At 42.4% G+C, this 14,490-nt stretch overlaps 1 protein-coding gene across 2 annotated transcripts; it reads right to left on the bottom strand.

Annotated features, from left to right (window-relative positions):
* Nucleotides 1-970: 970 nt before the first annotated feature.
* On the bottom strand, nt 971-10,129 carry notchl (notch receptor, like). 2 transcript variants are annotated; one of them, XM_028426271.1, is made up of 11 exons: nt 9,869-10,129; nt 9,004-9,148; nt 6,001-6,333; nt 5,697-5,917; nt 5,149-5,476; nt 4,499-4,674; nt 4,251-4,312; nt 3,989-4,112; nt 3,222-3,319; nt 2,772-3,103; nt 971-2,691 (listed from the first exon to the last, which is right to left on the bottom strand). In XM_028426271.1, the coding sequence occupies exons 1-11, from the start codon at nt 9,942-9,944 to the stop codon at nt 2,205-2,207; spliced, it is 2,382 nt and encodes a 793-aa protein (XP_028282072.1). In that variant the 5' UTR covers nt 9,945-10,129; the 3' UTR covers nt 971-2,204. The 2 variants fall into 2 exon arrangements, with proteins under 2 accessions (XP_028282072.1, XP_028282073.1); XM_028426272.1 differs by having other exon boundaries at nt 5,149-5,431.
* Between the last annotated feature and the right edge of the window lie 4,361 nt (nt 10,130-14,490).

The raw sequence follows: 14,490 nt of genomic DNA, 5'->3' as shown, positions 1-14,490 counted from the left end.
TTCAAACTCCTGTTAATTGTATCATTCTTAGCGAAATGTTTTGCACCTTAATTTATTGTTTTTTGTAAATAAACAAGAGGGAAATCCTCTAAACAATGCACATAAGTTGTTTTTGCTGACACGCGTCCAGTGGTAACGTGAGGTGGATGAAGGCCACTGGAACAAAGGCACAAGAAATAAGAAATTAGGTTAAGATGCATAGAATGCGCACACTGTCTCCTGCTGTAAATGGTGGTGTAACTGAGACTTAACCAAGACTTCGAAATGCTGCTGTGTTTAGTCACCATAGTATGCTGAAATAAAGTTCTTGCATGCCTACACTGGTTCCACGCTTGCAGATTATTGACATGCATCGGTTTCTACTGTGTTTTAGCACAGAGCGGCTCTTTTACATTTGTTCACATCTCAATGGCCATGGGAGCGTGGGAAGTGTCTCCTCCTTTATGCGCCCCATTTCCAATGACGCATGAATTCTAACAGGTAGTAAAGCTGTAAATACAGCGCAGTTCCCTCTTTCCCACGAGAAACAGCTGGAACCCTCTCTCGCTCTAAAGCCCTTTGTTGTTTGACAGGCAACAGGCATGTCTTCTCTATTTTGATATATTTTGACGAGATCAATTAAAGAAGAATGGGTTCATTCAAGAAAAAAACGTGATTTAGAAGTCAGCTCTCTGACTCTGGCACCTCAATATTGTAAAAAGAGGATTTGGAAGCATAGTATGCCATGTTAATTATGCTTATATTCAATTGTAAATACTCAAATACCCAAATTTATGCAGATTATTGACTGACTTGTGATTATCACTATTATCACTATTTCACTTATTGTATTTTAATAAAGTTATTTACTGTAGTTATTAATTTAAGGTATTTTGGCAGTATTCAGGTTTGTATGTTGAAGCATGCAGCCATCAAAATACATCTGCTTTGATGCCATTTACAGTTGCAGACAAAGTTATTCAATCCCCAGTGCATTTTATTGGTTTATTGCTATGAACAAATTACACAAGAACAGTGTAAATAGTAATATTACATTACTAGTAATATTACATTTTTTTCAAAATATTTTCTTTCAGTGACTTCACACGACTTACTCTCAAGCACACCTGATGCAACCAATCAAGGGGTTCGATAGTTGTATCAGGTGCACTAATGTGATAAAACACCTCGAATAAAACTGTTGAAGATGACGTTTGATTGCATGCTTGAAATATGACTAAGTCAAGAGAATTGTACAAAAAGTTAAGAAAAGAAATCCCAAACAAAGAAAATGATACAAAGAGCTATAGCAAAGACACCGCAGGTTCCTAGAGATACCGTTGGAAGCATAGTTTGCAAATAAAAAGTTAAAGAAGCAGAGGCTACACTAAACAGATGTGGCAGAAAGAGACGTGAAGCATGGCAGTGGCTCAGTGATTAGGGCTGCTTTGCTTTCACGGACACTGGAAACCTGCAGTGTGTGGAGGGCAAGATGGATTCAATCAGCTATCAGGGAATTCTGAGAGAAAGTGTCATGCCTTCTGTAAAGATGCTGCTAAGGATGGCCTTCCAACAGCACAATGATCCTAAGCATACCTCAGCTATATGCATCATGTTTGTAGCAGGTCATAACAGTGAACGGGTGTTCTGCTGAGTACCGAAGATGCTTGTCATGAATGATTGTGAGACTTCAGTAGTTATTAAAGTGGTTGTTGAATTTAAAGAAACCACTTATATCAGCGTTAAGCTATGTAAATTGTCCTTGCTTGATTTATTTTGTGCTTGTTTGTACATTTTGCTGAGGGGGTTGAATAATAATTTTGAATGCAACTGTATATATGAAAATAATTGTAAAAAGTAAGACTTTCTAAAATCTCATTCAGATTTTTCACTTCAACAATGCATGCAGGTCTGTATTATTTCTGCGAAAGTCATTACACAAGCTGCTGCAAGACAGTTGACCATTTGTCATTTCAGTTTATTTAACTGTGTTCTGAGGATATAGTGGTCCCCTCCATGATTAAAAAAAGCCAAACAGATTAATGATATCTGCAAGGTGGAGTTAAAAATGGAACATGAAGAGCGTAGATCTCTAAGTGCTGCTGATAACAAACAAAGCATTTATGTCAGAGGATACCCAACTTATACATACTTGATAAAAATGAGCTCACAAAATTACGGTCCAGCCTTAAGGACTCTGACAGTCTTCTGCTTTGCTTTGCTGTTTACAAGGCTGTTTGTGTGGACTCAGGCACGCTGGGTGACCTCTCACTTTTAGATTTCTGTTCTGCATTTGTTGAGCCGACTGCTGCCTGTTCTAGCCTGACATCACAGTTTACAGCCAGGTGGCGATCTGCTGGCATGGCGGGCGCAGTGGGAGGTGACAGCACATTGACTGTTCTGTCTGTCACAATTAGATAATTGGGGTCTGGCTGATGGGCGCTGGAGCGACGCTGCAATGCCTGCTGAGTGCAGGAAAAGGAGCGTTGCCGAGGTGCAGGCTGCGGGGACAGGAAGTGGGGTGTCGCAGCTCTTGGAGATTCCTGATGCCGATCACGATCCTCATCTTCTGAGGTCACCTCCTGTAAGGTGCTGATTGGCCGAGGGGAGCGGCCCATAATTCTTGGAGGAACAAGTGCTGTTGCTGATTGGTTGAGCTGTGGGCGCCAGCTCTGAGTAGAGGGGTACTGCACTCTGGCCATCAACCAATCGCTGGAAAGACAAGAATGTCATAAATTTGAATAAAATGACATCCAGTTATGTCGGTATGCAGTACAGTGTTATTGCCTTACTTCTGTGGTGGTGGGGTCATGTCTCGATGTCCTATGATCCCAGAAAAGGAGGCACTTCTTCCAGGCAGGCCTTGTGCACCACCCCATGGTGAATAAATCAGAGTGCGCTCATCCCACATGATGTCACCAGCTGAGTCTATAGGGACTGGCCCTCTTTGCATCTGGTGGGCTAACAGCAGCTCCAGAACTTGGTGACGCATGCCCTCTCTGGCCACATCAATTGGACACCGTCCTCGTCGGTCAGGCAACTCCAGGTTGGCGCCATGAAGAAGAAGAAGCCTTGCGGTGTCGTAGCAGCCATGAAGGGCAGAGAGAAAGAGAGCCGTCTCTCCCTGACAAATAAATATTCATAAATACAGCAAACTACAGAGGTTTTTGGGGGATGAAAAGGTCAGGTTGGTTGGTCCCTCCCTGATCCCTGATAACGGGTGATAAAGAGTCAGAGCATACCTTGTTGTCCTGTAGGTCCACAGCGGCCCCATAGCGAATGAGGGTCCTTGCTAGGGAGAGGTGATTTACTGAGCATGCCCAGTGCAGGGCTGATCTCCCTGAGAGAGACAGTGTGAGTGGAGGGAAGGTGAGAGGGAAGAAGGGAAGGAGTAAGTCAGCCAATGAACAACAATTACACAACAGAGTCAAGCCCAGCTGGGGAAGAGAACAAGGGGGATGTGGAGATAAGATGCCTCAGCTGAAGTGAGAACAAGATGTCCAGACAGAAATTCAATGAGAAAAAGAAGGAGGATGAGCCACAAAGCCAATATGTCCATCGACCTGAGTTCAAGCACATTAACTTTGTTCGGGGTCAGAGGAGGGCAGCAGGGGAGCTGGAGATGGAAGAAGGAAGCCGCAGAGAAAGGACAGGATGGGAGAGGAGGGACACAAAAAGAGGACGTGAGAGAGACTGGGTAAGTTACAAGTTTCTCCACCCCTCAGTGTGTCAGAAAATAATGGCTTGCTCACATGCTCTACATGACACTCTTTTCCTGCATGACCACATGTTGCATTTGGACGGTAAGTATTTCAACAACTACTGGACAGATTTCCATTAAATGCTGATATGTTGCATGATATCAGTATTTTATCCCGCTTGCTACTATTTCATTAATTTGAGTTAAGTTTCAATTGCTAAAATTGTTTTCACTCCACCAATCAGAATTTTATGGAAATCCTGTTTCATTGAGGTTTGGGGTTTCAAGCACAAAATAGAGAAACGTTACCAGTATGATCTGTATTGTTGACTGGCACCCCTGCACGTAGCAGCTCCAAGACCACTCTGTCCAGCCCACTACGCACTGCCCGAATCAAAACCACAGAGCCATCGGGGCCACACCACTCTGCCGACTGTCAATGCACATATACAACGCATGTGTAGAGTTTGGTTTGAAGGTAAAATCACAACTACACAGAAAAAAAGGTGATTGTTTTGTTTGTGTCCTCACAACATAGACATTATAAAATGCACAAAACAGAAGGACAGACCTGCTGAGGAGGACTGAGCAGAGGAGGAGGCATGGCATTCCTCTCCCATACTCTGGGTGGAGCTAAAGTAAAACAAGAAACAATGAAGGACATATGCTGTAAAATAATTTTAAAAAAAGCTCTAAAAATGACACCTTAAACTGTCATTTTGTCATTCATTTGGCAGACCAACAAGTCCAAAAACCAACCGTACTGAAATGTCTATTTCAGCATGGTTAGTTTGACCTTACACGATTGCATGACCTTACATTGAACTGGCCTGCAGCTCTGAGAGGTTCCAGACTGGTAGTGTTTCTGTTCCTGGGTTCTGTGGTCACAGATGGAGGCATCCTCTTGCCGCCTGGAGCTTCTCATACTGATGTCTTCCATTGAACTCTGGGTAAAATCTGTGTCACTTCCGATGTCCTGGTCCCTTTTTAGAGGCCTGAAAACCAGTATACAAGAGTATTGTTTTTAAACAACTGCTGCTAAATTCATGAATCATGGTCAAGCTTGGGGACAAGCCAAAGAATTCAGAATTGTGGTTGAGGGTTTGTTTTTCTAATATGCAGTGCTAAATGCTTTACATGCAGAACACACAGGGGTTTCACCACACATTCAACACAGGTTTATGTCCCTCTGTATTGCTTTCATATTAACAGTTTCAACTGCAGTAAAGCAGGGAAGGAAGTGTCCAAAAGCATTTGTACTGCTCATGATTAAAAAGAAAATCACAGGTTTGCTTTTGTTTGTGTTGTTACTCCCACTGCCAGCAGGGGTAGACAAAGGTTTACAAGGCAAAATTAGCAACAGAAAAAGTCTAGGAATATATTCTAAGTAATACTGAATGGGTTTTCAATGGTTTTAAATGCAGTGAGCTAATTTGTTCAGCAGATCCTCTCGCGTCAGCTCCACTCACCTCATTCGATAGGCATCCTCACCCAGAGGTTCCCTCCTCCTCTTTTTCTCTGCTTCCTTTGCTTTCTTCTTTTTTCTCAAACTGATCTTATCTTTCTCTCGATTAGACCTGAGCCGTTGCTCCTGGTGGCCCACAGCATGCGACATCCAGGCCTTGGCTTTGCCATCGTTGTCAGGGGCCTTAGAACGCTGTCTTGCCCTGTTGTTGCAATCCCTCTCTGCCCGCTGCTGCCTTACCCTCCTCACCACTAGGAACACCACTGGGGGCAGCACTAGCAGCAGGCCTATGGATATGGCAATCACAGCCCACAACCACGCAGGAGTCAGTTCTATGAATTAAAAAAGTAAACATTTTTTTACTACTGTCCCCTGACAGGACCACTTATTTTTCATGTGTAGCTGACAGATGTGCGAAAAATCTGAAAACCTTCAATACACCTACACACTGGAAACACAAAGGTGTTTTTATAAATGCTCTTGGATAGAATTGGAATTCAAAGCTGGATGTGTGGGTGTGTGTTTGCGGGGAGACAGGATATGTGAGCCTACCTTTGACTTCCTTTTTGATCATTTCCTCCTCTCTGCTTCCTATTTCCTCTCGGACACCTCTTATCCTGATGATGGCCTTCAGCTCTGGAAGGGTGGGGAATGAGGCAGGCTTCAGCAACTTCACAGCGTGCAGGAAACTCGCGGCCTCGGTAGCATAGGGGAAGCAGGTAGAGGGCAAACGGGAGCATGGTCTGTTGTCCACTTGGAGGAAAAGTAGTGAGCTAGCAATGACATAAAAGTATCTTTGTTAATTAAGATCTGCTTTTAGTACACACATTGTAGAAAACTTTATACTCACACCCACCCATTGGAGTCAGCTGCTGAGGGCTGAGTCAGTAGGCTGGCAAGCTCCTGGGGGTCGAGGTCAAACAGGTTCCTGCTGGTAGCAAGCGGGGCGGAGCCTCTGAGCTTGAGCGGTGACTGAAGCAGAACGCTGAGTGCCCACAACAGTGAGCTGTTGGAGAGGGAGCTATGCTGTTGTGAAATGCTAGCATGAATGACAATAGTGCCTTTAGCCCACACAGTGTCCCTGTGTTTGAAGCAGTCGCTACCGTCCCATCCGCAGGCGGCGCTGTCACATCCCTGTTCGCAGTGGGAGTTGGCGTAATGATCACGGCAGTACTGGATATGGCCGGGACTGAGAACCATGGTGGGGAGGGACCAAAGAAAAATAGGGCTCAAAAAATGATCTATATGTAGGCTACAAGCTTTTTTCACAGAGATTTTTTAGTAAAAAAATGTAATGTACATTTTGGATAAATTTATTAAGATCAACAATAAAGATGCACTTTTTGTTAAATTAGTGTAACTTCTCTTTACAATTCAATAGCAACCAATTAGTTTGGCAGTTTCGCATTAAAACAAAGAATATGAATCATCTGTGGAAGCTATAAAATGCAAAAAACATCAGCCAATCCTCCGGAACGACCCTGCACAGAGTATTGGCTGGTTGTCACTCTCTTTCTGCTCTGCGCGCACCAGAGAGGTACGTGCATGATGGCCGAAGTCCCAGACCGCAGCTTGTCTTCAGGTGATGCACGTCCATGTGATTGGGAGGCGTGGCTTCAGGGTGAGCTCCGAGAGAAAGGGGCGTGTGTTTACTTTCAAAATCTGACTCTGACTCTCACTGAGTTTTCTCCTACCCTACCTTTAAGGTGCTGATTGTAAAACATCACACTTTATATTAACAGGACAATTTTGCCACACTTAGCTTAAATCAAAGTCTTTGTAAATATATATATAGGCTATATATACAGTGCATCCGGAAAGTATTCACAGCGCTTTACTTTTTCCACATTTTGTCATGCTACAGCCCTTATTCCAAATTGTATTAAATTAATGTCAAAATTCTACACACAATACCCCATTAGGACAATGTTACAAAACACTTTTTTTTTACATTTTTTAATTTATTAAAAATAGAAAACTAAGAAATCACATTTACATAAGTATTCACAGCCTCAAGTCTTTTTGAATATGATGCAAGCTTAGCACACCTATCTTTAGGCAGTTTTGCCCAATCTTCTTTGCAGTAATTCTCAAGCTCCATCAGGTTGGAGGGGAGACGTCTGTGCACAGCCGTTTTCAGGTTTCTCCAGAGATGTTCAATCGGATTCAAGTCTGGACTCTGGCTGGGCCATTCCAGAACATTCACAGCGTGGTTCTGAAGCCAATCTTTTGAGATCCTGGCTGTGCGCTTTGGGTCGTTGTCCTGCTGAAAAATGAACCTTCACCCCTTCTGAGATCATGAGCACTCTGGATATCTCTGTATATTGCTGAATTCTGAATTTTTCCTTCTATCCTGACTAGTCTGCCAGTTCCTGCTGCTGAAAAACATCCCCATAGCATTATGCTGCCACCACCATGCTTCGCTGTAGGGATGGTATTGGCCTGGTGATGAATGTTGTTTCTCATGGTCTGAGTCATTCAGGTGCCTTTTGGCAAATTCCAGATGGACTGCCATGTTTGTTTTACTAAGGAGTGGCTTTCGTCTGGCCACGCTACCATACAGGGTACACAGAGATGGTTGTCCTTCTGGAAGGCTGTCCTCTCTCCACAGAAGAATGCTGGAGCTCTGACAGAGTGACCATCGGGTTCTTGGTCACCTCCCTGACTAAGGCCCTTCTCCCCCGATCGCTCAGTTTAGACGGCTGGCCAGCTCTAGGAAGAGCCCTGGTGGTTCCAAACGTCTTCCATTTATGAATAATGGAGGCCACTGTGCTCATTGGGACCTTCAAAGCAGCAGAAATTATTCTGCATCATTCCCCCGATTTTTGTGCCTCAAGACAGTCCTGTCTCACAGGTCTATAGACAATTCCTTTGACTTCATGGAACTTCAATGGGATTTCTTTGTTTTCTATCTTTAATAAATTCAAAAAATGTAAAAAAACTTTTTCCACATTGTCATAATGGGGTATTGTGTGTAGAATTTTAAGGTAAGTAGGCTGTAACATGACAAAATGTGAAAAAAGTGAAGCGCTGTAAATACTTTCCGGAGGTACATGGATGCAAAAAACAAATTAAATGACACAGGTCATAAACATTGTTGTAAATCTGGTAAAATAAAACTGATTAAAAATATCTTTTTTAAAATGTTTGGAGCTATGTGTGGCAAAATGTTGCTGTTTTAGAGTGGAAGAGCCATAGGCTCCTTTCATGTTCATGTTCTTCATTACTACTGGTGGTTTTACACTGTAGCAGGTGGTTTTATGGACGGGTATAGTTATGGTTAGTTATGGTTAGGGTTATGCTTTCCATGCAGTTCTAGCCACTGTACATAAATTATTCATAAAGTCTAGAATTCACCACTGTGTTAGTGCTACTTGAAAGTTTGTAAAGCCCCTTTAGAATGTTGTATTACTGCAAAAACAATGACCTAAAACATGAGCTATTTTTCACACATCCACTAAACTGAAAAAGATTGTAATTGAGTGCTATTAGTGACAATAACAAAAACAGTTTACTTTTGTTTGAGTTCTACAGATGTTAAAAACAGCCAGCCAGCTCCAGTGCTTTTTTCTCTGCTTCAGCCAGAAACTGCTAAAAAATACAGCCCTCTGGTTAACAGTGACCGAATTAATGCTGTTTTCTGTCTCTTGCACAAATGTGTTATTTAGAAATATGGCATATTTCAACTGAATAGAATTTCAAATATTGCTACAAACTCAGAAGAAGCAACATAAAATACAACAAAAATGGTAAAATCCAGAACACACTGAAACTTGTTATTTTTTTTAGCAGTTACTATTTGATTAGTTGTGTGTGTGTGTGTGTGTGTGTGTGTGTAAAGACAGCATAACTGTTTTACTTGCAGTGCCCCTTGTCCTTCAAGCAGTCAAATCCATCTCTAAGACACTCTGGCTCCATACACTCTTTGTCACATGACCCATCTCCGAAATTTTCTTTACACTTTCTGCTCAGTGGACACTGGCTCCATGGATCACCAGTCAGAGCTGTGGAGACAGATGCAAAGAAAAAGGACCACATCATGCATACAGTATATTCTACTGCCCAATTACACCCACCTACTCACTAAAATGTTGTCCTACTTAATGTGACAGATTGTTTTCTTTAAGTGTGTTATCGCTGGACCCACCCACACATACACATTTGGTCTTTGTTTCACCATTAGCAACTATTCAACAATACAGAACAAGTCATGAAAGGTGTGTCCTGATACAGGCCGCAACACGGAGCAGGAAATGGGGCCCGACATAAACAGGAAGTTTCCAGGAGAAGCGAATAGCAACAGGAAATGGAGTGGGTCGGGAGCTTGATAAAGGTCGAAGGTCATCTTTGTGGCAGTGAAATGTGATGGAGCTGGACAATGGACTTGGCAGGTGTGCGTACAATAAAATCATTGCAGCACATGAAACAATACAGCTGAAATTAGACCAGCAAAGGGAGAATTTCTGGTACAAAAGGGAGTAAAATATTTAAATACAATTATAAAAGTAAAAGAATTTAAATAAGAAATAGAGATCAAGAAATTGGTTAAAGTCATATTTTAAGACAGAACATTAACAAAGATTAGCAGGGTTTTGAGGAAACAGTCGTAAAATAACACCCCTTTTTATTTACATAGTTAAAATGGTTATGTTTTCTGCAGTCATTTTGGACTCACAGTGAATGATCTGTGTCAGTTTCAAAGGAAGCTACATCTGTTAACTCACCCTGACATGTCCAGCTCAATTCCAACAGAACCATTGTCCTCAGAGCCCACATCTTTAGGTGACTAGCTGCAGGCATCTCTTTGTCTCTGTTTAGGATTAGAAAGTTAAAACTTCAAAAAACCCTGAATCTGTTTCTCTGTAGCGCTCTTAGTGCTGCTCCTCGAAGTGAACGGTTAAACCAGAATCAAGTCACTAAATCCTTCAGTATACCCCCACTACCCAACCCATTCTGTTCACTCGCTCTGTGGATATCTGGACAACTTCCTGCCACTGTGTGGAGAAGAATAGGAAGGGCGATAACCATTTGTGCTCGCCTGTGTGTGTGTTTGTAGCTCTTACGGTGAGTGTGGAATTTGAAAAAAGCAACAGCATGATTTGAATTTGAGCTTTGACTGTGTGCCCCCCCCCCCCCCCAAAAGTACTCCATAACAACACTTTCACAACATGTATTGAAATTCCAACAAAGCACTTGAGTAGATATGTATGTTTGTATGATATGTTTTAGCACGAGTTATTTGATGTCAATTGATGGTTGACAAGTATTCTCAAGACTTCTTATCATAAAAATACAGAAGCCAAGATCATCAAAGTAATCCAGGTGAACAAGAAAGAGTCTCTCTTCTTAACCATTGCACAGAAAACCTGCTGAGAAAGTGGTGTAGTAGTGTCTATGGAGCTCAGACAAGTTTGAGACCAGCGCCAGGTATAACTTAGAGATAACAGAAATAGACATCCTTCAGCAGTAGGGAATGTTGGGTAAACTCTCCAAGAGCTCCTTAAGGATTACTCAGAAGCTTTACTGGACTTCCCATTCTCAATTCAATTCAATTCAATTCAATTCAATTCAATTAGTTCATTTTACAATCAGAATTGTCTTAACTGGTTTCCCACAGAGCTGTGTCCTCTTACCCTTGATTTATAAGATTAAGATTAACTTTATTAACCTATGTGGGGAAATTGAGTTGTGGTAGCAGCATTTTAAAAGGATAAATACAATAAACACAGCAAAAACTCTTATATACACATACATGCACATGACAGCAACAGAGAAAGAATATGTATACACACACATAAAGCAGATCAAAGAGAAAATAAAAACACAGTTAATGTAACTGAGTAGTTTGAAATGCACCTGTGGTGATGCTTTAGTCCGAGTTAGTGAGCTCAGCTCTGACAGTCACAGAGGAGTTATACAGTCTGATGGAGGACGGCAGGAGTGACTTCCTGTACCGGTCCTTAGAGCAGCGGGGCAGCAGGAGTCTGTGGCTGAAGCTGCTTCTCAGTCTGTCCACAGATTTGTCCTGTTGTCTGTCGTCCTTTGCTTTAATGCCTGATTCTTAGCACACCACAGCAAAGAAGATGGCGCTCGCCATGACAGACTGTAGAACATGTGGAGCATCCTGCTGCAAACATTGAAGGACCTGAGTCTCCTCAGGAAGTACAGTCTGCTCATGCCCTTCTTATAAACAGCCTCATTGTTCGTAGACCTCTCCAGCTTATTGTCCAGTGATCGGCCCGATGACGGTTGTCATCAGCAAACTTGATGATGGATGTGTTACATTGGGAGGGGACGCAGTCGTACACAACGTAAAAAATGTTACTCATTTTCAACTCAAAAAAGTTAAGGCAACATTTTCCAACTACTTTTTGTAAGTTTAGTGAACATTTCAGTGTATGTTAAAAAATCAAGTAAATTTGAGTTTAACCAAACTGAAAAGAAGAAGAAAGAAGAAAAAGAGCAGCATTTTGAGCACACAGGACACTGTGCTTACACAGTTAGCATCACGTTGAACCAGGACGAGAGGTCTTGCTGCTAGCGTTTGCTAGCTGGACAGATGCTAAGATTTAAAACGAGTGACTCGAGACAGAACACTGACCGAGGCTAACGTTACCTTAGAGTCAACTTCCAGTGTAAGAGTGTAAATGTTCTTAGTTAGCTCTACTTTGACAATACTCTGCCTTTTAAAGTCCAGCTAACTCTTCAGATGAACAGGAGGACAGCGTCTGTTGTTGTTGTTTTTAGACCTTAACCTTACTGGATGAATCCTAACTTTAAGCCAGGTAAACAGTTACTTACATGTGTTGCGTGTTGTATGTAGCCCTCAAACACTCACACAGACCTGAACAGATGCTGCTGCTCCGGTGTAGGTGACAGAGGAACAGTATTGTTCTGCTGCTGCGGGTGGGCGGGTCGTGACATTTTACTTCGGATATAAACAATTAAATTGAGTTCTGTAGAAGCAATTTATTATTGAAGTTCAGCAAAATCTATTTTATGATAGATAATATTAAGTTACCAAAACATTCACACTTTTTACTTATGTGCAACTTAAATAAATTCAGAAAGAAAAGGGAATTAATTTACTGGAAGAAATATACTTTTTAAAATAAAGTCCTACAGACAACACCATTGAAGGGCTTTTTACAGTCGTAGGTGAAGAGGGTGTACAGCAGTGGACTGAGCACGCAGCCTTGGGGGGTTCCTTTGCTCACAGTCTTTGTGGCTGATGTCCTGGCACCAATTCTGACAGGCTGGGGTCTGTCTGTGAGGAAGTCCTGGACCCAGCGGCAGAGGGAGTTTTTCAGCCCGTGTGCTGGGAATGACAGTGTTAAATGCTGAGCTGTAATTGCTCTAGTGGTGGAAAATGGAGCTGGCAGTTATGTACATTATCTTGGCAAAACCATTGGAAATGAACTGGTAGACTCAATTTTTTTTAAATAACAGAAGATATTGTGACAGAGATCCAAATATCCAAAATAACAGACCAGTATAAAAATTTAAAATTTTAAATCAATGTGACAGTGGTTGGACTTTTTTAGTGTTGTAATTCTAATGTGTGCTCATACAGACTGAACTGTCTTGCATGTTTACTAACTCTTCAATGACATCATAAATTTTGCCTTTGTCAATTAATCCCTAACTGAACAGCAGAAGAAGAAGCAGAAGCTGAGAACCTGCTAGTGTGGTCTCAAAATCCTGTTCTCTCAGATCACTCATAATAACCTTTGACTTCTCTCTTTCAGACCTACCAGCACCTGAGGAAAAGGTCTACTACAGCAGATGTCTGTCTGAAGATGCCGTAAAGCAGTTTAGGACAGCAATCCTACCAGTATTCCCCACAGCCCCAAGTACTGATGGGGGTACCAACTTAAATATTACTCCTGCAGAACTGGACCGCTTTGTCAACAACACTGCAGACACATTACACTCAGTCTTAAACAGGATTGCTCCACTGAAGAAGAAGAAAACTACAAACCAGAAGAGGCTAGCTCCGTGGTACAACTCAAACATCCGATCACTGAAACGGATTACACAAAGGATGGAGAGGATGTGGCAGTCCTCTAAATCAGGTGACTCCCAGTGGGCCTGGAGAGACAGTTTGCTGGCGTATAAGAAGGCCCTTCGTAAAGCTAGGACAGCCTACTATTCATCACTAATAGAAGAAAACAAGAACAACCCGCGCTTTCTCTTTAACGCTGTAGCCAGGCTGACAAAGAGCCACAGCTCTGTGGAGCCTCGCATTCCTGCAGCTCTTAGTAGTGAAGACTTCATGAGCTTCTTCACCAATAAAATCACCACTATTAGAGGACAAATCAACCACAATCTCTCTGTGACCGCTGAGGATACACCGCCACTTCTGGAAACGGATCCTGATCTAACTCTGGACTGCTTCGTGCCCATCGGCCTCCCTGAGCTGACCACCAGCATCTGCAAGTCTAAACCTACTACATGTCTTCTGGATCCAATCCCTTCACGGCTCCTCAAAGATGCTATTCCTCTGATCGAAGAGTCTATATTAGGACAGATCAACCTGTCTCTGGAAACAGGATATGTACCACAGGATTTTAAAACTGCTGTGATCATTCCGATACTTAAAAAACCTTCACTGGACCCGGACGTCTTAGGAAACTACAGACCGATCTCCAACCTCACCTTTATCTCCAAACTACTCGAAAGAGCTGTTGTAAGTCAGCTAAATGACCACCTGCATAGGAACAGTCTGCTCGATGCTTTCCAGTCTGGATTCAGAGCCCATCACAGCACAGAAACAGCACTGCTAAGTCACTAATGACCTCCTCATGGCATCGGACCATGGACTCGTCTCTGTACTTGTTCTACTGGATCTCAGTGCTGCCTTTGACACAGTAGATCATCGCATCCTGCTACACAGATTAGAACACGAGATCAGGATTACAGGAACAGCACTGCGCTGGTTTAACTCATATTTATCTGACAGATTTCACTTTGTTCATGCTAACGATGTTTCTTCCACAGGTACAAGGGTTAATCATGGTGTTCCACAGGGTTCTGTGCTCGGACCGATCTTGTTCACCCTCTACATGCTCCCTCTAGGAAACTTCATCCAGTAGCACGGCATAAACTTTCATTGTTATGCTGATGATACCCAGCTGTATTTATCCATGAAGCCTGAAGAAACGGAGCCGCTAGTCAGACTACAGGCGTGTCTAAAGGACATAAGGGACTGGATGTCCTCCAACTTTTTACTATTAAACTCGGACAAGACTGAGGTCATTGTTTTTGGACCTAAACATCTCAGAACTAGTTTATCAGATAATACTTTCTCTCTGGATGGAATTACTCTGGCCTCCACTACGACTGT

Source organism: Parambassis ranga, chromosome 16 (genome assembly GCF_900634625.1).
Source record: "Parambassis ranga chromosome 16, fParRan2.1, whole genome shotgun sequence".
Taxonomy (NCBI): domain Eukaryota; kingdom Metazoa; phylum Chordata; class Actinopteri; family Ambassidae; genus Parambassis; species Parambassis ranga.
The sequence above is the reverse complement of the archived record's forward strand: the minus strand, read 5'-3'. Positions and strand labels throughout refer to the sequence as shown.

Coding starts and splice junctions, on each gene's coding strand:
- notchl (XM_028426271.1), bottom strand. CDS start 9,944: ATGCCTGCAGCTAGTCACCTAAAGATGTGGGCTCTGAGGACAATGGTT. Junction 5,477..5,696: donor GATCAAAAAGGAAGTCAAAG/GTAGGCTCACAT, acceptor TTTAATTCATAG/AACTGACTCCTGCGTGGTTG. Junction 3,320..3,988: donor CAACAATACAGATCATACTG/GTAACGTTTCTC, acceptor TGTCTCTCTCAG/GGAGATCAGCCCTGCACTGG.